General features: G+C 37.6%; 1 protein-coding gene across 1 annotated transcript; it reads left to right on the plus strand.

Annotated features, from left to right (window-relative positions):
• Positions 1 to 676: 676 nt before the first annotated feature.
• Positions 677 to 20,961, plus strand: LMAN1 (lectin, mannose-binding, 1; the record flags this gene model as incomplete). The annotated part of the gene is made up of 13 exons (XM_009586986.1): positions 677 to 831; positions 922 to 1,029; positions 4,321 to 4,382; positions 5,105 to 5,204; positions 7,314 to 7,437; positions 7,814 to 7,872; positions 8,479 to 8,611; positions 10,297 to 10,490; positions 10,611 to 10,681; positions 15,380 to 15,533; positions 16,274 to 16,395; positions 18,029 to 18,097; positions 20,356 to 20,961. Coding segments are annotated over 12 exons (1,319 nt in total), but the record flags the coding sequence as incomplete, so codon positions are not given.
• Between the last annotated feature and the right edge of the window lie 4,193 nt (positions 20,962 to 25,154).

A 25,154-nucleotide genomic window follows, 5' to 3' on the forward strand; every position in this document is an offset into this window, starting at 1 on the left:
TTTTACCTTTGTATAGTTTCTCTGCAGTAACTTCTGCTGTGGTTTGTTTTTTTTTTTGACGGGCTTTCATTTAGTTTATTTTGGTTAATTCATGAATGTTAATTTTTGGCTCTTATTTGACGTTATGCTACAAGTGACATGAAGGAAACTGTCTATAGATGAGCTTGTTTCCTGCTTTTTAAAGCAGATAATCACAAAAATAAATGTTATTTAATACAAGTGAATGAATATCTCTCTAAATGTATGCCTATTGTTCTTTTAAACTATTAAAACAGAAAATTAGAACATTGTTTCTAAAAAGCAGAACAGAAATCTGTGATTTGTGAAAAGTCATGTGGGATACAACAGAAAGCTAAACCTGACTTTTTCTTTTAATTAATTTAATACGTATCTTAGCAGCAAGACCAATGTTCTGTTTAAGTTGTGCATTATGGTCCCAAATGGAAGGTGATTAAGTCTTCTGTAAAGCAGTAGTAAGTTGTTGAAAGTAGAGGTGTGGGTGTTTGGGTTTTTTCTTCCCCTCTCAAGTACTCCACTAAAAAGTTATTTTGAAAACTGTTCTCTAGTTGAGGAGACCAGAAAATTTTGTGAATTTAGAGGATTTGTTAATTGGCTAGTTAAGCACTTGCAATACTCTCTCTTTCATATATTCAGTGTTGGTTCCTTTCCTTTCTAGATGCCATACCAAGTGCAGATCAGATTCGTATAACAACATCTTTGAAAAGCCAAAGAGGATCAGTGTGGACAAAAAACAAGTCAATATTTGAATATTGGGAAGTCGAAGTGACCTTTCGAGTTACAGGAAGAGGCCGCATTGGAGCTGATGGATTGGTATTAAGAATTTGATCTAACTGGAAAAAAAAAAGACATGCTTTAAATAGCGAATCTTGACTTACGACTCTTACTTGCTTTCTGTAATAGGCAATCTGGTTTACAGAAGAGCAAGGCTTGGAAGGTCCTGTTTTCGGGGCAGCTGATAAATGGAATGGTGTTGGAATTTTCTTTGATTCCTTTGACAATGATGGAAAGGTTAGTTGGAAGCAAACTCTTCTAGCAAATGTTATAAATTAATTTCCTGCCTGCTTTGTACATATAACTTTGTGGAAAAAAATAGGGTGTTATTTTCCTACTCTCCTCCCCTTCACTTTGAAGGGATAAATTAAAATAGTCATGTTTCCCTTATAGATTTTTTTACTATACTTTTTCACACTTTTTTTTTTTGAGCTTGAAAGTTGAAGCATAACACATAATGAATCTCCACTGAACATTGGTTCATGTGTTAGGTTTGGAGGGAAAATGCCATGTACATGTGTACAAGCTGAAATTTGGAATGTCCATGCACAATTTGAAATGTTCATACATCTGAAGATGTGTGCTTTGGAAGAGGCATATTGTACCAAAATATGACACTGCGGAAACACAAATTTCTATGTCTCTCTTTAAAGATGCTCTTTTTCTTGCAACAAATCTGCCTGTAGCAGATGGGGGTGACAGTTGCTGTTCTGAATTTCCAGTTTTCCAGTCCAGAATGATCCTGGGAAACTTTACCAATACATAGTAGGTCTGCTTTGCTTCTTTTACTTTTCCTGCACTCCTTTGGCTTGCTTTTAGATGTTTTAGATATATTTTTGTAGGTGTACAAGCTTTTTTCCTACAGATGGCTTTTGATATACAGCAAACTTCATCATGTATAAAAGTTGAAAGACTGAAGGTGATGTTTATATTTCCGATCTTCAAAGACAAGACATAGAATTAGAGTATTGTTCAATTTACTAAGAATTTTAAAATCCCTTTTTTTTTTCCTTTTTTTCTGACTTCTGGCATGGATATGGACACGGGCGTAGTTTAGCTGGCTGAAGATGCCATCTACCAAAATTGCATGTGGACAACACTGTTTGCCAGAACTTTGATAGCACTGGGACTCTGATCATGACAAGTTTAGTCAGTGTGGTGAGAAACCCTTTTTTAGAAAGTGATGATGTGTCACTTCTAGTCAAAACAAAAGTCTTCGTCATGCCTGTATTGGTCTGACGTGTCTTAAATACTGTGAGACTTTTTTAATGACAACCTGTTACTTTCTTCAGTCCCAGTGTGGAAAAATTCTTCTTGGTGCTGTTTTAGTGTGTTCACTGGAAGATGTTTGGTGCTGTAACTGGTTCTGAGCCTAATATGCCAGCATCCAGAAACAGACTTTATCTAGCACTGCCAACTCAAGGCACCCTGGTTATGATGCTGATTTAAAAACTGCAAAGCCTTTTTTCTCTTCCTCCTAAGGCTGTAGGTTATACTAGAGTTGAATTTTTATTTCTCTGTAGAAGTAGTGACAAAAGCTTTTTAAAAAGAAATACAATTTCATAGCTCTGAACATCTGAAATTGTAAGAACCACACTAAATGTCACAAGAGTTTACAGTACATCTTTCCTGTGACCTTTGGAGGCAAAAAATTGAGAAGTTATTTCCCACTTTGGATTCTGTACTATCTTTCAAGTTCTTGTATGTGCTTGCATCCAGACAAGATCCCCAGACCATTAGCATTGAATACTTTTGTTAGTAGCTGTCTGCTGTGCTCTAAGGTAGATTAGACTTGGTTTGCATTCATGAGTGCTTTGAAATTGAACTGTTTGTACACGCTTCGTGCAGAATATATGCAAGTATGCTCTGAACTAATTCAGTATTACTGTTGTTGAACTGAAATAAACAGTAAGAAGATGACATTAAAGTATTCCAGTGGTACTGAGCAGATAATAGTGATGTTGAAGCAATTAAGCTAACCAAACTCCATTGCTGAGAAGTAGAAACACTGGTCTATTTCTGTATACTGGTCTATTTCTGTATACCAGTGTACTGTTCTGTTGTTATCACAATCTGTGTGATGAAGGAAAAGAAACAGATAGTTTGATTGTAGTGCTTTATTGAAGACAAAGGACCACCCTACCCCACCACCGTGAATTGAGAAGGACATTATTTCCTGAATTCTTGAAGTCTGAGTTTTGTTTTCTTTTCTTAAGAGCTGGTAATCTGTCTAGTGGGACAGTATATTCCTTTATGTTGTGGTTTAACCCTGGTAGGCAGCTAAGCATCACACAGCTGCTTGCTCACTCCCCCCTGGTGGGATTGGGGAGAGAATCGGAAGGGTAAAAGTGAGAAAACTCGTGGGTTGAGATAAAGACAGTTTAATAGGCAAAGCAAAAGCTGCGTGCTCAAGCAAAACAAAACAAGGAATTCATTCACTACTTCCCATCATCAGGCAGGTGTTCAGCCACCTCCAGGATAGCAGGGCTCCATCATGCATAACGATGGCTTGGGAAGACAAATGCCATAACTCTGAATGTCCCCCCCTTCCTCTTTCCCCCAGCTTTTATTGCTGAGCGTGATGCCATATGATCTGGGATATCCTTTGGTCAGTTGGGGTCAGCTGTCCCGGCTGTGTCCCCTCACAACTTCTTGTGCACCCCCAGCCTACTCGCTGGTGCGGGACTGTGAGAAGCAGAAAAGGTCTTGAGGCTGCATAAGCAGTAACTAAAGCATTGCTGTGTTATCAACACTGTTTTCATCATAAATCCAAAACATAGCCCCATACAAGCTACTATGAAGAAATTTAACTCTATCCCAGCCAAAACCAGTACACTTCAGGAGATGATGAATTGAAATGTTGAAGGGGGGAGGCAGATTAACTCTGAAATCTTGTGCTCTTGTAAAAACTGGAGTTCACTTCATAAACTCCTGGAGGCAACTGGAATAGCACTGTAAATCTGTTCTGCCATTATCATTTTAGCTTGTTCTTATCCTCTAGCAATTTATGTAACTGGGGATGTGTTTAACAGGCTCTGTTTAGTCTCTGACAGATAGCTCCCGAGATTTTTCTAATGACTGTGACAAGGTCAGTAGGACGTCAACATAGTGTCTGTTTGGATGTTTTTCCCAGTGTTGTGTAGCCAAAGTTGGATGTATTAAGTTATCTATTAGTTTTAAGATCTGTGTCTTCACTACATATATATTTCTCCTATCTGTGGCTTTTATATTTCTGTATTTGTCAAATGATGGTAATTGGTAGTATATCCAGGAACTTAATTTGTATGGGTTTTTTCACCCCTAACTATGCAAAGAATGTAGCAGTCTCTGGCAAAGCATGCAGCATGACACAGTGCTACTCAGTCATTTTGCTTATATAATGCTGAAGTACAGAAAGGATAAAAACATCTGTGGTGTATCTGTAGTGTAATGACTTTAGGTGCTTTATCACAGAAAGGCTATCAGTCATGCTACTTATGTTTCACTTCAAATTAAACTGTTCCATTTGTTTGCTGTTTCTTTTTCTAGAAAAACAATCCTGGAGTGATTGTTGTAGGCAACAATGGAAAACTTCTGTATGACCATCAGAAGTAAGTTTATTTTCAGTGTTAATGATCAGTGTTTGCTCTTGAATGATGAAATGTTGCATGAAACTCTTAGAGAAACATAAAGGTTTCTTTCATATGAAAGTTTGTTGTTTCCTTTACATTTGAGTTTTTCTATTTGTTAAAACACTGTTTTGGCAGTAACAGCACAGAAATTGGCAACTGATGGATATTTAAATGGCATATGTCCTTTGGGATGGGTGAACTCAGCTAAATGGAGGTACAGACTTTTTACCTCTTCGTTGCTTATGGATATCTTCCACACACAGCGAATAACTGACAAAAGTGACTAACTGAAAGCTACTTGCCTGTTTCTAAAATTAATTGGTTTAATTTTGATTTCTGATTGTTTATTGTCAACAACACAGTTGACATCTTTTTGGATTCCCTGAGAAGAGAGGTGTCTAGCTTAGTTGGTGCAGTCCGGACTGTAGCTTATTTCCATCTCAGTTCACGGATTTGGGAATATATCTTAGAAGCAAATAGATGTCCCCATTACTGCATTCTATCTATATTGTGTCCTGTGTAAAGCAGCTAGTACTGTTGATCCCAGACTTCAGAAAAGCTCAGTGCAGTCGTGGGACAGCTTTTGAAAAACTTGCATATTGAAAAACTATCATGATGTTGCTTAGTGATACATTGATGCTTTTTTGTCTTAGCTGATAAATCATAAGATATAGTTTTATGCAAGTTGTCTTCTTGCATAGTGATGGTTCCACGCAAGCATTGGCATCCTGTCAGAGGGACTTTCGTAACAAGCCCTATCCCGTTCGAGTAAAGATAACATACTACCAAAAAACATTGACTGTAAGTACTCTGAAATAATGTAATTACTCATATTTCTCAGCTTTTTAAGTGTGAGATTGTTGCAACTATTTGAAAACCCAAAGACCCCATATGTTAATTCCAGTATTTTTGAAAATGTTGAGCTTGGTAGCAGAAGTTGAAAGGAGGTGCAGTATGTTCAAATGCTAGACGAGTTTTTAGCTACATTAGTGCATCTGACTCGGCAGGTATTGCCGATTTTTCTGGTATTACTTAGGAGTCAGTCGTGCTAATGTACTCATATGTGCTCAGACCCTTCTGTTGCTGTTGACTTGCCTGTAGAGGTGTCGCAAAGCCAGCATCTGTTCCTCCGCTTCCACATGGTTGAGCAGTTCCTTAACTTGAACGGTATTTCTCAAGCTGATCTGAGCTGCAGAGGGTTTTGTAGCTGATTGTAAGAGGTTCTTGAAATGTGACTAAAAAACCGAAGCTCGCTCTCTGACAGCAGATTTAAATTTGCTACTTGAGGCTTCCCACCTCCAAGAAGTAGTAGGGCTTTGAAGATTAAACAAGATAGAAAACCACACGTATAAGGGAGTCTTCAAGACTTCTTAAATACTAGTCAGATGACTGTGAATTCCTTCTAGTTAAGGAGAGATAGATACTAATGTGGTGCTCGGTTGCGACAGCTATGAAGCGTGTGTTTCTTGGCTTCTGATTTCTTCTGAAAAGGTATTCATAGGTATTAGCCATAAAACACACAGCTGTCATTCTGTAGTAAAAGTTTCTCTAAAAGTAAACATTAATGCACCGAAAAGAACCTGGACCTTGTACCATGCAATGGTAAAAGCTATCTGTTACTCTTGAATGAAAATTAAATTTCAGACTCCAAGGCCGGTCTCTTTTTGAATGCACCTGGTCCCTGATGCCTTTTCTAGGAACTCTTCTGGCTCAAATGTTGCTGTTAACATTAGCAGTTCTGCCAATGCATCCGTGGAGGAAGAGAGAATCTCTTCAAGCTTAAAATCAACCTAAGAAGAGTAAGGGATGACTCTTCCAGATCAGATCAAAAATTTGTGTTGCCCAGAATGTTACTGGGATAGGCTGGCCTTTAACGATCCCTGAGTCAGAGATTTCTTGAACCAGACTTGATATTATTACACCATGATCAGTTTTAGAATAGAATAATTCCATTTGGAAGGGACCTACAACGATCATCTAGTCCAACTACCTGAACACTTCAGGGCTGACCAAAAGTTGAAACATTGTCCAAATGCATCTTAAACACTGACAGGCATGGGGCATCAACCACCTCTCTAGGAAGCCTGTTCCAGTGTTTGACCACCCTCTCGGTAAAGAAATACTTCCTAATGTCAAGTCTAAACCTCCCCTGGCGCAGTTTTGAACCATTCCCATGCGTCCTGTCCCTGGATACCAGGGAAAAGAGATCAGCACTTCCCTCTCCACGTCCCCTCCTCAGGAAGCTGCGGAGAGCCATGAGGTCACCCCTCAGCCTCCTTTTCTCCAAATGAGACAAACCCAGAGTCCTCGGCTGCTCCTCAGAGGACATGCCTTCCAGCCCTGTCACCAGCTTTGTTGCCCTTGTCTGCATTCAAGTACACATTCAAGTACCTTGACATCCTTTTTAAAATTGTGGGGCCCACAGTACTTGGGGTGAGGCCGCACCAATGCTAAATACAGTGGGATAATCACCTCTCGTGACTGACTGGCTGGTTATACTATGTTTGATGCACCCCAGGACGTGGTTTGCCCTCTTAGCTGCCAGGCACTGATGACTTGTATCGAGCCTACCATCAATCCCCAGATCCCTTTCTGCTTCTTGTAACTGAGATGGATACATTTTATATGTATCTGAATTCTATGCAGTATGTCCTCTTAGGTGATGAATAGAAAATGTTGGATTTTTGTTCATGCTGAACTTTGAATCAGGCCTTTTTTTCCTTTTTAAAATAGAAAGCTTATACATTTTCTTTGTAAAAAGCATCTTTCAGAAAAGAAATAGTTTTTGGTTTCTACTATCAGCTGCTGAATTATCCGGTAAGTTGTATTTGTGACTGTTACTGTAAACTGACAAAGCAATTAACACAAATAGATTTACGTGGTAAAAATTGTAAGTGTTTTTCCTTTTAGGTATTAATTAACAATGGCTTCACTCCAGATAAAGAAGACTATGAATTTTGTGCGAAAGTGGAAGATATGGTGTTGCCATCACAAGGATATTTTGGAATATCTGCAGCAACAGGGGGACTTGCAGGTAGCAAATGTTAGAAATTGTGACAAATGATGTGGAGACTTGCAGGGCTTGCAAGAGAGGATTTTTTTTTTTTACTCCTAGTGTTGATCCATTATACCAAATTTTTGACCATGATGATGTAATTAATCCTCTCCCATTCCCAAATTACTGATATGCTTAGGCCTTTTCCTGGCTAGAGCAGAAGGACTTTCAATTTGTCCTGACAAAGACATTATGCAGTCTATTCCCCACTGCATAAACTCTTGGGAGGATTTTGGGAGAATACTGTCGCCTGAAGATCCTTCGCAAGTGCAAGGTTGACTTGGGAAGTACCAGGATTTGTAAGGTGTAGCAGTAGCAATGAACAGTGGTTTTTTGTTTTGTGTGTTTAATACAGATGATCATGATGTCCTGTCGTTTCTGACCTTCCAGCTGACTGAGCCCGGGAAGGAAGTAGTAAGCCTCTTTATGCATAATTAGTAAAATATGTTATTCTATATGTTTTATATGTAGCACCAGATTATGGCATTTTCCTCTGAAGTCATACTTGGCATCCCTGTTTCAGGATTTTGGCATGTAGCTGTGCTGTCATCTGTTTTAGAAAAATGAGACTAATACTGGAATGTTTTGGTGATACTTTAATTAACATTTTCAAGACCAGAATTCTTCAAGCAACACTGAATAAACAAAAATCCTGATATTAAATCAAAACATGCAGAGAAAACAAACGAAAAAGTACACTTTGCTTGGAAAGTGGACGAGTAATCTATTCTTACTTTCAACTTCCCATACCTCTAGAACACTTCTGTACTGCTAAGCAGCATCTATCCTTGAAAACTTGATTTCTTTTTCATCGCAGAAAGTACGCATGTATCAGGAAAAAGCTATGGGTCTCCATAGGAATGTCTGGTTTCTCACTTCAACTTAATATATTAATGTGCCCCACTAATTGTGTTATGTCTTCAAATCTGAAATCTGAACAGCCTTGCTGCAGAATAAGTTATATAGGAGTGGTGGAGAACATGAAAAAAATCTCTTCCCCCCCCCCCCAATGTTTTAAAGCCAACACCAGGTGCAGAAATTCCTCAAAAAGATAAAGAGAAGTATCAAGAAGAGTTTGAACACTTTCAACAAGAATTGGATAAAAAGAAAGAAGAATTTCAAAAGGAACATCCTGATGTGCAAGGACAGCCAGGCAAGTTATCTGAGTGATTTTTCAGTTGTGAAGGAAAATGTTTACTTTCTGGGATATTCAGAACTACGGCCTGATACTCTGACTGATTTTACTAAGCTCCTACTGATGTTATTTACTTTATTTAAGAATCTTCCATCTTTTGTTTGTAAAGTGTTTGAAATATAAAGTCCCCTTTGTCATGCCTGGATTGAGAACAAAACAAACGAATGGAAACATGATGGGAACAATAAGAATCTGTATTGAACAGTAGAAGGGAGAGAAGATCAGGCATTCCTCTGTAAAATGATGATTAAGGAAGCATGGCCTTTTTGATTATTTGAAAATATATTTGAAAGGTCATCTTTTTGGTGTGTTTCTGCACATTCATAACAAACGTGGTTTTTTTTCCCATCTTGTTTTATGGATGGTTATTAAAGATGGGCTAGTGGATGTCCTGGAACATGTGCTTGCTTGGAAAAGCTTTTTAATGCTTGCCTAATATTGGACACGTGTTGCGTTCTGTCAATTTCAGCACCACAGCATTAGCTGGCATTCAGTGTTAGTGTTTGGGTTAGCTAATAACCAAATTTCAAGCTTGATGTTGTTAAAAACTGTGGCCTTTATTTTTACATTTCAAGCTATTGATAAGAAATTTAAGTTTGGCTGGGTAAGGCAGAATTGCCCTTTCCACTATTGATACGATGCATCTGCAGCTCTCAGCAAGCATTGGTTTAAAGGTATTTCAGACTGAACAGCGTTTTTCCACTGCTTTCAAATTATAGTTAATTTAGGAAGATTATAATAATGACTCTTGCCTACTTTTTTGAGTGTTTAGCCAAAGTGCTTTGACTTTGACTGTTCTGCTATGGAACATGGTGGGGGTTTTGTTTATTTGCTTGTGTTGGGTTTTGTTTTTTGGGGTTTGTTTGTTTTGTTTTTTGGTTTTTTTAGTTGCTGGGCAAAAAGGAATCTGCTTATTTGAAAATATAATGGAAGCCAGTCTGTTTCTTACTTTTGTGGATTGAATTAGCTGTATTTGAACGCACACACGTCAGGAATGTACTTCAGGCATCTAGACCTGAAATTTCAGGTTGTCTTTTTTTTTTTTCACAGTGATAAGTTATCACTGTTCTAAAGGTCCTACACCATTTTAACTTCATCTGTGTTTTTGAAATATTGTCCAGTCTTCCATTGATAAGAAATAGTAATCTTTTTGCCAGAGTCTTTTGGACTTTCTTCTTTCTGATGATGTTGAAGCTGCGGAGGAACTCACTCAGAATGTGCAGTCAGTTCTCTATTTCAAGCTACTTTTTAAAGCTTACTTTTTCTAAAAAGTAGCTGTACTTAATACCTGCAAGTCTCTTCTGAAGGCTAGTTGGTAATACAATGCTAGCTTATGCAAAGATAGCTGCCTCCTAATAGTAACAGCATCCTGTTTCCATTTTATGTTGCACATTACCCAAGTATTGAAATAGGAACTCTAAGATGGAGTCTGGGTTTGAATGTGTGGTTATCTCTCTTCAGTTGTTCTGATCCCATTTGGGTATCCTTTGCCATGGCAATGATGATAAATAAACACCAAATATATGAAATTATAGGAAAAAAGTATATTCATGTGGAAACTTTAAGGGTGCAAGAAAAATGATACAATGCAACTTATGAAGAATGCGTGTATGTAAGAGCTACCTGTGCTTTTTTCTTATCAGCGGATGATCTTTTTGAAACTGTAAGTGATCGTGAACTGAGGCAAATCTTTGAGGGACAGAATCGAATTCATCTTGAAATCAAACAGCTTAATAGGCAATTGGACATGATTCTGGATGAGCAGAGGAGATACGTCTCTGCAGTCACAGATGAGATTGCTAAAAGAGGAGCTGTTTTTCCAGGTCAACAAGGACAGGTAAATAAAAAAAAAACCCCACTGTGATTGATAGCTCAGCCTAATTTCAGCAGCGTGCTTGATTTTGCTTTTTCCAAGATATGTTGATCTTTTTCTCCGCCCCCCCCTACCCCCTGCCAGGTTTCCCAGCAAGAGATTGAGACGGTTGTGAAAACTCAAGAAGAGGTCATTAGACAAGTAAATGAAATAAGGTAAATGCTTTCTAAATATTAAGGCTGTGTTTTGAATTTTATATTATTTTCCACCTTTTAAATCCTATTTATTATTTCAGTATGAGAATATTGACAAACTTGTAATTTCTCTGTGTCAGTTCCGTAGTGGTGACTCTCTGCATACGTTTAATTTCTATAATAAAGTAAGTTCATGTCCCTAAGGTGGCTAAGCCCCCTAATTTGCCTCTTTTTTTTTTATCATGAGATTCCACTTCAACAGGTAAGTCCAGTCCCTTTAAAAACAATTGATTTCTGCTAATGTGATAACCTGCTACCTCATGGAAATTTGTTGCTCTGATTTTGGAGCATTGATAACAACATAAGCATAAATGCCTTCGATTTATAGCTAGTGAACCTAAAAAAAAAAGGTGTATTGGAGTATTTTGTCCATATAGTCAGTCTACTCATGATATAATGATTATATGAGTTTATTATTATATAATATTATGAATAAGATCTATAATATTATATTTAGATAATATTATATGAGAGATATTTGAGGTTTTGTTTAGTGTAAACAACCTATAAAGGCATGTAAGTAATTCTGAGAAGTAGTTCTGTACAAATGAAAATGTCTGTGCATGTAATAAGAGTTGTTGAGATTTATTGCTTAGCCTTCTAATTATTATTTTTGTTTTTTTTTAAAGTAGTTCACTTCTTTCTTCAATATAGACATATATTTTGTCTTTAGGTTTTTTCCCCAATTTCGCTGTGACTGCCTGAAGCTTATACATTGATTATTGCTCCATAGTGGTTTGTTAGTGTTACTGATTTGTATATCACAAAAAGTATTTACAGTTTTATCTCAAGTCCCTCAGAATTCCAGTATGTACAAGCCTTGGAGAGGCCTCTTTTTTTTGTTTGGTTTTTTTTCATGTGCCAATATATTGTGTAGACCATTTTAGTAATCTTGTCCCCATTTCTTGTAGGTCAGAGAAGAATGGGAAAACATTTTTAAACTGTACTGTGATACAAGTGCCTGTTTGTTCTTTACACATGGGCTGCATGCTTTTACTTAAAAAATACTTTTTTTTATTCTAAGGGAGTGAATATTTTGTGGTCTAATTTTTATTTACTGTGTGAAAACCAGGTCTGTCAACTGATACATCAATGTCTTTTGTAGCAAAAGATAATCACATTAAAGGAGACTTTGACAGTTACAGACCTGTTTTCTTGCCTGGATGAATTCAGTTGTGTGGCAATCTTGGGAAACTTACTGGAATATAACTGTACTACATTAAGACTCCTGGGGGTGATTTTTTTGTTTGTTTGGTTTGGTTTTTTGTCAGGGGACTTTCTGCCAGTAACTTCCTCAGGAAACTTCTCTATCTGCAAGGACACTTGCAAGTTCCCACGTGATTAATAATTTTGCTTTTTAAGGTGCAGTTTTTAAAATCGATTGAGAGGTATGCTGTACCTTTTCAAAGTACGTTACCAAATGAAGTAAAAACCTTATCTTGAAGGTGCTGTACTGCTAAAATGAATCTGAGAAAATTTCTGTTTCATAGGGATGTTTGTGTATTGCTTCTAAGATGTTTTACAATTGCTGTCTTTAGCAGGAATAGTTGGTTTAACCCTTCATTTAGAGTAGTTAAAATATTCCTTACTTTGGGCTTAAAAAAAGGAGAAAAACAATTCCTACAGCTTGATGTTGTAGTATATAAGCAGTTGTGTTTTTTTTCCTGTATTAGTTCAAGGGCAGCTCTTGTGATTTATCTAAGTAGGTCAGTTTTTTGTGGAATGAAGATTAGAGTGCTTCCATTTTTGCACTTGTTCTTCCACGACAGCTTTTATGTTAATATTCTTGACAAATCTTTATACCTTGCAAGAAAATTAGATTTTCTTGTTAACATTGGCAGTCTGCCCTTTTAGTGACTACTTATTAGGTATGACTTTGCGTAACATCATCTTAATATTTTTCTTAGATTAAAGAAATGCTTTATTTATAGATAGAAATGAACAGCCCACTGTTGCATTGCTGGTCATCCCGGAGGAAAAGGACTTACTGTCCAAGTAATTTTCTTGTCAAGATTTGTGGATTTCTTAATCATCTGATTACAGAAGAATCTTGCATGTTCATACAGTAGAAACTATCAGCATGGTATTGTTCATGCAAAAGTAAATGTAAATTAAATTTGATACAGACCATGTCTATTTAGGGAGGTTATTTTGCTTTTAACAAACAGTGGATCAGTCTGGGGGAAGGTGGGTGTGCAGATTTATGTTAATTACATGGGGATGGTGGTATTAGGAGGGAGAGGATCAAAATGAGTGTCACACTTGTGTTCTAGCACTGAAAATTGTGGGGCAAGATGAACAATGTGATGGATGTGGATAGGCAGAATTACTATCAGCGTTTATTAGGCAGTGGTCATGATGGTGGTTGCGTGGGTTTGCACAGGTTATTTAAGAAAAAAATATTCCAGTGAAAAACTTACTTCTAAAATAGGTTATTATAACACTAATTCAAAGTACAAGTAAATATTAATCAATTTACTTTAAATAATCTATGCAATGACAATACAAAAATATAAAATAATTTCTGGATAACATATATGCTAATTTAAGTTAGGACAGAGGAGGGGTTTTTTGCATTCGTTTTGTATGTGTAAGTTCCAAACCAGAAATGTAGAATGAGAGAAGATGAGAGCTGCTTTGATTAGTTTTGCTTGCAGTGGCTTACAGAAGCAAACAGCTGGGTTTTGGTAACTCCTTTTGATAACTTTGCAATACTAAAAACGAGCTTATTGTGGTAAACGTTGAGAGTTTTGCGGAAGTCCATGGCTAACTCCGTTTGGCCTAGAGTGCAGTATGTTATCTGGAATAACGGGAAATGTGACTGTGGAAGGTGATTGATCTTCTACCGTGTGCTGGGCTGGGATTGAGCTTTCGCAAAGACGACAGGAAATGGTGCATTCTTGGATCTTTTTGTTACTGAAAGTGAAAAGAATTTTTTTTAGATTACGTGGGAAGCATGCAGAATACTGGTAGTCCAGTATGTTAAGTTGATTTGTGTTTTAAAGTGATATTTTTAAGAAAAACCGGTAGCCTTCAGTTTGAAGAAAAGTATATTGTTAATCCAGCATTTAGTAGGGGGCTGTAATTACTAAATGCCTCTTTGTTAAAGTGCTGTATCTGCAACTTGATATAATTGTGTAGATTAATTTAGTGTGTGGCTTTGACTTAGTATGTAGCTGCTTCAAGTAGTTTAAACATGCTGCATAGTTCTTATAATGGAGCGAAAGCTGCTGTAACACTAATACAGCATATCTGTGCTCGCAATTTTTACTTCTGGAGAGTTGTCATAGTGCCAAGTACCTTTCTGGTTTTCTCTTTTCTCCTGTTTTTTTTTTTAATTTATTTTTAGTTCTGTGGTTCTTGAATTTAATAGCATGAAGAGCAACTGATGCAAAGCTAAAAGATGGGCAACATCTTTATGAAGATTATTTGTAAACATTTAAGCTTTGATGCTTAACTTGCCGATTTCACGATGAATATGAGCCATTTAAAAATCAGTAATATAATTTTGTATAACGCAAATATGATTATATGTTGTTGTTGCTAGTTTACTTAATGAATAGTATTCAAGCCAGGAGGTTTTTTTGTTTGTTTGTTTTCTTCGGTGAAAGTATTCAAGGTCAGGTTGGACGGGGCTTTGAGCAACCTGATGTAGTGAAAGATGTCCCTGCCCACGGCAGGGGGGTTGGACCAGGTGACCTTTAAAGGTGCCTTCCAACCCAAACCATTCTATGATACTATGATAAATTGTTGACCACTGTGCAAAGAGTTAGGACTTTACCTTGAAGGCATTGAAGTAAGCTCTCATCTGAACAAAATGTAAAGTTTTAAGTAAATTAAAAAGAAATCCAAAGACATACATTTTGATTGTTTATTCCGTTAATAATGAAGAGATTAACATTCACATGATAAATATTTTAGCTGTAGAATAATCCTCTTTGCAACTGAAAAGAGACATCACAGTAGGGGAAAATTATATAAACATATTGATTAGAGATTAAGTATTTTTCTCTCATTGACTAGTTTACCTCAAACAGAATTAGTTATGGAACCTCAACTTTTTACGGATTTAATTTGTAGAAGCAAAATGAATTCACATTAAGACAATATTAAGTATTATGACAATGCATATGGGAAATGAGTTTCTCGTATAAATGATAATCATGAAACAAGGACGTATCTAAATCTTTTCTTATCCCTAAAGCCTCTTCTTTATTTTTGTTTCTTACATGACTGCTTTTATTTATTTATTTTTCAAACAGCTTTTGGTTTTCTTCAAATATTGCATTAAACTCTGCTTATCCTAAAGCCTTGGCAAGAGCCTCAGATAAAACACTTGTTTTAGACTTCATCAGTCAGGCAAAGCAGCTGTCTAGCAATAGAATATTTGCTATTGCTTATCTTGTTTTCAGCATGACTTTGGTGCACTGTACAAATTGAAACTGTCTGCAGAATTAAATATTTTTAAAAAATCATAGTTTGATTAAGGAATTATTTCTTGATAGGTATTCTTGGAAGCTAGCAGAAATGTCTTCTACCTTTTCGGGCAACTGTGTATTTCAACTTAATTTTAATGGACTAAAAGGTGTCCAGAATAACTGCTGTTTGTAGAAAAGCTGTTCTGTGCTGAAAGATGTCTTGTTGTTTGTCTTGTTTCAGAAATTCCATGGCTGATACTCTGAGGTTGATCAGTGGAGCTCAACGTCCTGGCTCTGCTGCAGGAGTCTATGAAACAACTCAGCACTTCAATGACATCAAAGAACACCTTCATGTAGTAAAGAGGGACATTGAGCATTTAGTACAACGAAATATGGTAATTTATGTGCTGGTAGTGTAAAGCATGACTGTAATACTTCTTTATTTGGCTGTTAGTGAAAAGCTAGGATGAGCCAGCATGCAATTTACGGAGCAATTAATCCTTCATTAAGCTGAGTTGCTAAAGCAGCACTGCCTTGACCTAACTGCATGATCTGTGTCTTGATGAGAAGTTTTGCACAAAGAGCATGATTTTTAGTCTAATTTCCTGTGGAAACAAGGTCAAGCAATTAGGTTTTCTGGGTGCTTTTTTTGTGTTTGTCCCCCTACTTAACAGCTCTATACAGAGGAGATTCTCTTGCTTCTGCACAGAAGGGAGAGCTTTAATCAGGGGAAACTTGGGCAGGCTCTGCTTAAGGTCTCTACGTGTGAAAGATGACTGCGTTCACATTCAGGAGCACCTTAGTCTAGCCTAGGTAGCAATTAAGCTGAATTAGCTTATGATCCCATTGAAGGTTCTTGATTTCTCCGTTGATTTAGCAAAGATTAATTCTTTCCCCTATAACCCTCAAATTAACATCAGTCAGTTTATCTGAGAAACATAAAGGTGAAAGGGGAAAGTGAGACGGGGAGTAAGATTATGATTTTTCAGAGTAGTGTCATTTCTGTCTGTTTTCTGCTTGTGTCCAGTTTTTAGATCATGTTGCAAAGACCTCGTTTTGTTTCTTACATGTAACAGTCTTTTGATGGCATGTTTTGTTTGCTCTTTTCTCAAATATTGTTGTTCTTGTTTTTTAGCCATCTAGTGAGAAATCGAAGTGTCCAGACTTGCCACCGTTTCCATCGTGCTTATCTACAATGCACTTCTTCATATTTGTAGCGGTGCAAACAGTGTTATTCATTGGTTATATCATGTATAGGTAAGTATGTTTTTCTTTAAAGACAACAGGGCAAATGATTTTAGAACTTCTGACTGGAAAATGCAATTGCAATGGTATGATTATGTTAATCATCTTTAAAACAAGCAATCATTCAGATTGGAAGAGACCTTGGGAGGTCTCTAGTTCAATCTTCTGTTCAAAGCAGGGTCGACACTGAATTCAGACCAGGTTGCTTAGTGTTTAGACTGGTCAGGTCTTAAAAACCTCCAAGAATGGAAAATTTACCACTGTTACAGACCCCATTGGAAATGTTTAATGATCATAATGAAGTTTGTTTTATTCTCCCCGCCCCCCCCTCCCCCATGATGTATCTAGTGGGAACCTGCACTGTTTCAATTTGACTGTTGTGTCTCTTTCTTATAATGTGGATCTCTGTAAAGAAACTGTCCCTGTCTGCTCAAGAACATCTTGTGGGTATTAGAAAGCTGCTGTTACACCCCTTGAAGCTGCCTTTTGTCCAGGATGAACAAGCCCAGTTCCCTTCCTCTCTTCTCTTGAGACATGTGCTTCAGCTCTTGACCACCATTCTTGTGGACTTACTGAAGTTTATTAATATCTTAACAAAATCTGATGTGATTTTTTTTTTTTTTTGTTTGCTGTGTGTACCAACAAGCTACTTATCCCATCTTACAAATTCCTCAGTGAACTTTTTTTTACGATACATATCTCTTCATCCCTCTCCTACATATGATATCGATAGAGTATGGACTTCCCCCCCCCCAAACTAATTGGGAGGCTTTTTCTGTTCTCTTTCTCCTCCTTGTAATGTCATAATGTTCAAATTAAATTTGCGTTGATGGAAAGGAAAACCTCTTGAGAGTAAGGACTTACTTGGTAGTCTTCCCTCCTGCTTCTCACACACACTAATCAGGATAAGGAGTAGGGACCAAAATAGCTGCATTGCCCTTCAAAGAGAAAATGCTGTTTGCTATCTCTACGGAAGGATAACTAGTATTAAGTATAAGATCAATGCTGCTGATAGCACTAACTTTTATTGTGTGTCTGCTTCTCTACAAAGTGGAGAGAGTGCATTTCTTATGTATGTCATGTTATGCCATCAACTGGAAAGATGGCTTCCAAGACAAATGAGGAGCTGGTCCCTCCAGTTCCTTTTGATGCCCTTGTAATTCTAGCATCTGTGTGTGGTTGATCCACAGTATCTGTATCCACTAAGAAAATAAATATGTTCTGTGCCAGAGGGAAGAGGAAATCCCATTTCAAGTAAATTCTTTCACTGCTTAGTTGCATGTGTTTCCTTTTCTATGATGATCTTTAGGCCAATCAGATACTGAGAAGCTTTAGAAAATTTTAGTTAAAGTATTTTAAAAATCAGTTCATATGTTCTTTCACAGTTTCTGGTTTCTGTCCAGAATGTTTTGTTTCCTTCTGTGTTTGAGGCAAAATTGGAACTGTAGTGACACTACCAATGTCTCTGTAAAGAGAAAAAATTATATCCTATTTTCGTGATATGACTTATATTTGATTTCCCTAAGTCTCTGTTGACAAGGAATGGAATCTTTTAATCCCCAAATAAATGAAATATTTATTTAAACAAGTTAGCTAGTTTTATACTATAATTACTTAATGAATTATCTTCTGCTTTTTCTTTCAGGAGTCAACAAGAAGCAGCAGCCAAAAAGTTCTTTTGATGACCTGTTGCTTTTGTGTGTACATAACAGCAGTATGTATGCACAGAAAATTATACACTTCTGTAAATGAGGGAAATTTTAGTGTTTGATATACTTCAATATTGTAAATTATTGAATTTTGGTAAACAAAATGGGTTCTCATTTAAACTGTTAATGCTAAAGTTAAAAACAGACTGGGGAGCAGCAGAGCAAATGCTAGATAGGGGAAGACTGCAGACCCTATCTAAGTTTTCAGCTAACTTTCTTGTAAATACTGGAAGGCAAATGCCATATTCCTCTTCTTTTGTTAAGATTCCAGAGGAGGAAATTGAAACGTCCAGGTTTGGTGGTTGTTCATAATGAGAATTGCAGGTGGATGATTTGTGCAGAAAGCTTGCCACTAAGTGTCCTGACATATCAGTTTTTTTAAAAAAAGCAAACAAACAAAACAAACAAACAAAAAACCCCCAAACAACTGCTCTTCTCTATTTTTGGGGGGAGAGTAAAAATTTGTTATAAACATTTCATTTCTTTACCACTTGGATTTAATAGTTTAAGAATTATTTAGTTAATTCTAACTCTTCATGAAATACAGATTTAAGCACTTTTTAATATCTGGACACAAAGACAGGCCTTTAACAGTCTGACTGTTGATACCTGATATAGAAATTAGACTATACAGAACAAGCAAATAAAGGCTTATCTCCTTATTTTGGGCTTTGGTTTTAGGCAGTGAGAGAAAACATGATAAAGTAGTTTCTTCAAGTTTCAAGTCTGTCTCTAATTTTGTTTGGAGATTTGTGGAACTCTTTCAGCGAAGATATCGTTGCTTTATACCTCTTCAAATCTGATTTTATTAAGGATATGTTTAGTGTATGAATATGTCTTTACTTCTATAAAGCTGTCTTGTGTCTTTCATGTATCAAATACAGATGCTTTGATTTAAATCTTGACATGGCAAGTATTCTAAACTACAGATGTTGAGTGTTAACCCATTTCTTTACAAGCTGTTGCTTCAGACATGTTTGTTCATCCAGCAGCTATTGTAGAACCAGTTTTGTGTGTCGATTCCTGCTTTAATATCGAAAGCATAAGACTGAACATGTGTTTTTGATACTGCTTATCAGGTGAACATTTGCTTCAGGAAAGAAACAAAGCAGATAGTCCAAATTAGGAATGTGAAATGAACTCATTTTGCCTTGTTTACATACCTGTGGTAACTTTGTCCTTGAGTTCTTTGTGTGTAGAGTTAGAACAGGGGGTTTTGTTTTTTTTTAAATTCTATAAAATACACAAATGCATCAGGATATTTCACTTTTAGTTATTAATCTATTTGTCTGAATCTGCAAAAATTATCTGGACTCTAGCATACTACTGCATTCCTACAATCTACTCCCTTGGAGTGCTACACATGCTGCCAAATTCACTGTAATGAAGAACACTTCAGTATTGTGCCTGTCAGTTTGGAGAAAAGATAAACCTATGCAATATATTTTGTTACTTAAAATACAGTGTCCAAAAACTGGATGTCTGTGCTATACCAATAAAACGATCCTACCTACACACGTATTTATATAGCTACAGTATGTAGTATACTGAGTGGTATAGCTTTATAGATTCATTTCTAAATTTGAGAAGATTTGCTGTAAAATTGGGGAAACTACTGCCTCAAGCTAATCTTGCTGGATAAATAGGGTAAATCAATGAAAAAAACTTTTCAGATAAGCCAGAATAACACATAGGAATTTATCCATTCAGTTCTTTCAACACCAGCAAATATTTACAGGTGCCTTGAGTCTAAGCTATTACAACCCTGACTCTTCTAACTAAACTTAATATATTTTCTTAAATTGTTCTGAGAATGTACAGTGTTGTTCCTTTCAATTGCAAGCCTTCCTGCATCAGTGCAACACCTAAACAGAACTCCATCTCTCACAGCAGGCTTTGCAAGACCCCTTATACAGAAAGGCTAGCAATTGTATTTTGATAAGTAGGTGCATATATGGCATAATGAGGAACAGCTTTAATGTATCAATTGGAGGAAGCCTGTATTTTTTGTTACTGTGAATTTATCCAACCATAACTTTGTTTTAATGCTGGAGAAGCCCATACTTTTGTGTCTTTTGTTAGAAAGAAGAGAAGGCTGGGGATGGTGTCTAGGGGAAAACTTGAAACTACAATTGTATCTTCAGTATGAGGCTCAGCTTGTGTGTCTATGCTGCTAATGGGTCTGACATATCTCCCATGTGCAACTAAGAAACTTCTGTGTTATCCAAAAAGTGGTAACTTTGCTTCATGCTTCATTTCACAGTCGTCTCTCCTTGGAACTTCCATATTGCCTCGTCACTCACTGGATCAAAGGAAAGCTCCCAATTGCCCAGCTCAAATTTTATCCTGTTTGTTCTTGAAGTGATAGCAACAAATTTGGACTTTAAGAATATTTGTCAGTCAATGTAGCCTCCTGTTATGGCTGGCTACTAGAAGTTTCTTTCAACACTGATAGCATGTTTGATTCTTATCAAGTAAGATTTCAGGACTAAGAGGAGAAGATACCTTGGAATCCAGTTTGACAATATGGAGGAGAACAAGCCTAGTAGTTGTATTTGAAGTGTGGATGATAAGTAGCAAATATTTGGCAGTGACAAGAGAATCTCATTGTACTGGTCAGGGTATATTAAATACATGGTCACACCTGAATCTTTCAAAAGCAAAATTCACAATATGGTTTATAAATTACCTAACTTCCTGTTTGAAGAAAATTTGACATTTATCAATGCATCAATTACTGTAACACCGAAGACTGTCTACTGTTTTTTTTAAATTCAAACAGCTGACATTTCATGTTTGTTTCTGACTAATGTAAATTGACACTTGGAGTTCAGAGATAACCTTATTTGAATAAAGATGCATATTTTTAGTAAGCTTTTTTCTTTTAATTTGGTACGTGTCAATGAAATCCAAGCAAGTGTATTTGAAGCGTTCTTTACCCTCTGTTGTTCAGAGAGTTTGAATGCTTTGAGATCTGGATTCAGTCCTACCTGATAACGGAGAGTTAACGGCATTCAGAGGCTGAGGCTCTGCCTGTCTTGAAGAGGTGGATGACTGCCTTGGTTAGAAAGGTACGCTGAATCCAGCCTCAGTTCTTTCAGTGCGAAGGGATTATATTCTCTGTGTTGCAGTCTAATGCAAGAGTGACTCTAACCTAAAAGTAAGAGATTCGCTCAAAAGCTTGTGTTAAGAGTATCGGCCATTTAGGGTCAAATGTAAAGTAGTATGTCAACTTCTGCGTCTCTTAACAGCAAATCGAGTTGCTTGCTGGCTGCTTGGAGTATACGAAGTACCTCTTTCTTCTGAGCTGAAGATTGCCTGTATCTCTGAGTTCTTTCTCCAGATTCCCCAAACTGCTGTCACCTGGGTGCTCTGCTCCTGTTTGTTGGAATACAACATGCCTACCCAAAACAAGTCAGTCTGTGTCTCCCTGGGTTTTTTTTTGTTTTGGTGGTGTTTGGGTTTTTTGTGGGGGGGTGTTGTTTTTTTTTTTTCACTCTTTTGTCCAGTAAACTCTGTTTGTCAGTGGTAACCTCCTGCAGGAAGAGTAAGAATTCTCATTGACCATCATTTTCCCCTAGCCAGGGGCAATTTCTCTAATAGGTGGAAGAGAGGGATCTTCAATTAAATCTATTCAAGCTGAGAAAGCCCTAAAATATTTCTCTCTTTCTGTGCAAGTGATCTAATGTTCCGACATACAAAAGGCAACACCCTCTTCTAGAGGGATGAAGCTGGGGGTAGAGAGTCTTGGTCCTTTCAAAGAACACTTGGATACTTCTGAATTCTGTGGTTCGAGTTGTCTGCTGTGACTGTATTTTGGGAACAGAGTCTCTAGAAAAGGCTGGGAGTTTGGATGTTTGCCTGCCTATTGCATTTTTGTGTTGGCCTCTCTGAGGCTTTTAGATTTTGCTCTTTGTGATTTGCCTGTTTTGAGACTCTGAATTATATTCTGGGGTTGGAGATGCCTGTGTTCTTTGGGTATGGAACATAGGCTTTTTTCATACTGCCCAGTTCTGTCAGATAAAACAGGAACCGAGCCTTTAATTTTGATTTCACTTAAGCTAGAGGGAAAGGATGTTGATTTAAAGCAAAGGAAGTGGCAACACGAGTACTTAATTAGCAGCTGTCCGTACGTCTTCATTAAGCATCACATCGTCATGTGATCCCTATAATCAACAAAAAGCAGTAAGGGGTTTGTAACTTCAATATAGGCAGTAGTTAAAGCACCTGTCAGGAATGGGAATTATTCTGGAGGTACTGGTCCTTGTTGACACCCAAGGTAGGTGCTTAAAACTTGATGCTTTAGGTACGCCGTGAGCAATTGGTTCCTTATCAATCTGAGTGTTTATTCATTATTTGTATACACAGATTTGTGATAAATACCTAAACCCACAATGAAGTGAGCAATTCACTAGCTAGCTATGTAGTGTCTTCCAAAGTTTTGTCACAAGCCTCTTTTGTGTTTCTCAGCAGTTTCCGATGCCAATAGGGCCAATAACTTTTTAAAGCACTTTTTGTTGTCGTCAGTTTTGAATCTAACGTTGGAAAGCCTTTTGCTGTTAGGAAGGTTCATGAGACCTCTCTCAAGACCTGGAGGGCAAGATCTCAGCAATCCCTTCCCAAGCCAGTTTTCAGCTTTCTTGCCTTCTCAGTCGATTCTGTGAAAGCATCTCTTTTAGGCAGAAGGTGGTGTTAGCAACATTTCTATAGGGATCAAAGTCTACAGCTAAGACTTACGCCCAAAGTTAGGGAAGCGTCTCTTCAGTAAAGACCAATAGCGCAAAGTTTAACAGACACACTTCCCATACACTTAAAGACGACTATGAGACCTAATACTGGAACGATCAGCACTGCATGTCGTATTTGCAAAGTACACAGTACAGACACACTAATGTCTCTCGCTAGCTCCCTGTTCCAGTTAGGAGAATGTTAAATAAAGATGAGCCAACCACTGCAAATGGACTCGAGAGGCATTTGGCACTAAGTAGTGATGTTGTGGGACAGCATGCTAACATTTAATCAAGTGGCTGTCAAAGCACAGAGAAAATACTAACAATCAAAAGTTATATTTATCTGATCTTAAACTTCTCTTGTAGCATGCTTTTCTGTGATGCCTACTGTACTGTTACTGAACTCGTGCATTTTAGGATCGTGCATAAACAGTGCCAATATATTACTTTAACCTGTTCAATGGTTTTTGCAAGCTGCTGAAAACCTCTTTATGATCTGTATGTGGTTCATGCAGTATTTCTTGAACGCTTTTGTGCTGTGTACTTGTGTAAGATACAGCTTGGCTGTGGAGCTGAAGCAGATTGAGAAGATGATCTTCCAGCTTCTGATGTCCATGTTGCCAGTTTCTGTTGTTAGCTTTGTGCTGTAAGCAGTGGATGCAAAGGTCAGCAAGACCAAAACTTTTATCCAGAGCTGTGATGCCCTCTTTCTCTAGCCGCCTTCCGTTTTTAGAGATGCCTGAATTGACCAAGCACCTTCTCTCCTCACTTAGGATTTTCTGTCTCCTGCTCTTGAGATCCACTCTGTTCTGAGCAGTGTGGGGCAAGTCACTTACGTGAGTCAGGCTGTAGTTCAGGAACGAGGGTTTGGTTTTTTCCAGGGGCTCGCTCTTGGAGCAGTATTTAACTCAAATAATTTTCTAGAAATAACCTTTTATTTTCATTTCTTCCTCTTAAAGTTGGCTGCATAACAGAGAGGGGCTCTTGTGGTCTTGTTCTGGATCATGGGGTTGCCACTACTGCTCAGCAGTCAGCGTGCTCATCCGAAGACTCTCTTCCTTCCAAAAGAGATGCTAGGTGAGGCCTGTTGGCAGGACTTTTCAAACACCAGCAAAGCGAGCAAGGTCTTGGTTTTAGCAGAAGGCAAAAAAGGGTTGCAGGTCAGACCCCTGTCTGCTTGCCCGTACTGTCTCCAGGCTGGTATGAAAGTACCAGTGAGCAGTCGGACAGCACTTAGCGGGTGGCACGGCGCTGGCACGGCTCATGCCGCGCTCTGTCGGCACTAGCGTGCCCCCGCGGTGGGCCCGCAGCGGGCCCGCAGCACTAGCTAGCTGTCAGCTCTTTCGAACAAACACAGCCTTCTCTAAAATTCAGGAGGGTGGGAAAGGAGGGACGCTGTCAGCCCTTCTGCCCTTCGAATGCCTCAGAGAGGCAGTAAACTGAACCAGGGAAGTCTCTGGGCGTAACGAAGTCGGACTGACTTTGCCAGGCCCATTCTGAAGCGACTCTCTGAGGTAGGAGCAACGATACCTCATGTATAAACTTAATGCCTGGTTTTTAGTTTTTAAATTTTGCCAGGTAACAAATTTTATTTAATTTTATGCATTCAACTTCAGACTAATGCATGCTCAAGATTAGCATTCTCTGCGTAAATTGGGATTAGCTATCTCGTGTCTATGATCTCAGTTCTGCTAGCCATTTGGGCAAGTACAATACAGTTTTGGTAATCAAGGTCAGAGTTGGTCACATGTAAAAAGTTGATTCTTCCCACAAATTCTTGCAACTTATGCATAGTTCTGAAAGTGCACGGTGATTATAAAAATAAATTTTGATTTAAGAAAAATGCTTTCTAGGTATTTGTAGTATATCAAAGTAGTTTTGTTGTGATTTGGAATTCTTGCTTCTATTTCAAAAAGAAATCTAAAGTTTCTTTTTTAATCACTAATAATCCAGGATTACAGAACATCCTGCTTTTTTTTAAAAATAGTAACAGGTCTGCTTTAATTAGAAAGGCTCTAATACAGATCAAGGCATTAGGCAAACTGGAATCCTCCCGTCTCTCAGTGAAATTATGAGAGTGCTGGGAGAACCATTTAGATAATCAAAATTACAGAATGTTTCATTAAGGCATGCGCAGTCAGTCGTAGTAGAATAAATGCTCAAAACCCAAAATCATGAACTTTTGAGACCTAGCAGATGATTTTTCTTTCCCAAAATAGTCTATGATCTAGTAGCAGATCCTGCAAATCTTCACCTGAATAGACCTGGTGAGGCTAATGATGTGAATAAAAGTTTGAAAGATGAAGACCTACACAAGCAATCCACAAACAAA

The sequence above is a fragment of the Fulmarus glacialis genome, unplaced genomic scaffold (genome assembly GCF_000690835.1).
Source record: "Fulmarus glacialis isolate BGI_N327 unplaced genomic scaffold, ASM69083v1 scaffold14151, whole genome shotgun sequence".
NCBI classification, from domain to species: Eukaryota; Metazoa; Chordata; class Aves; order Procellariiformes; family Procellariidae; genus Fulmarus; species Fulmarus glacialis.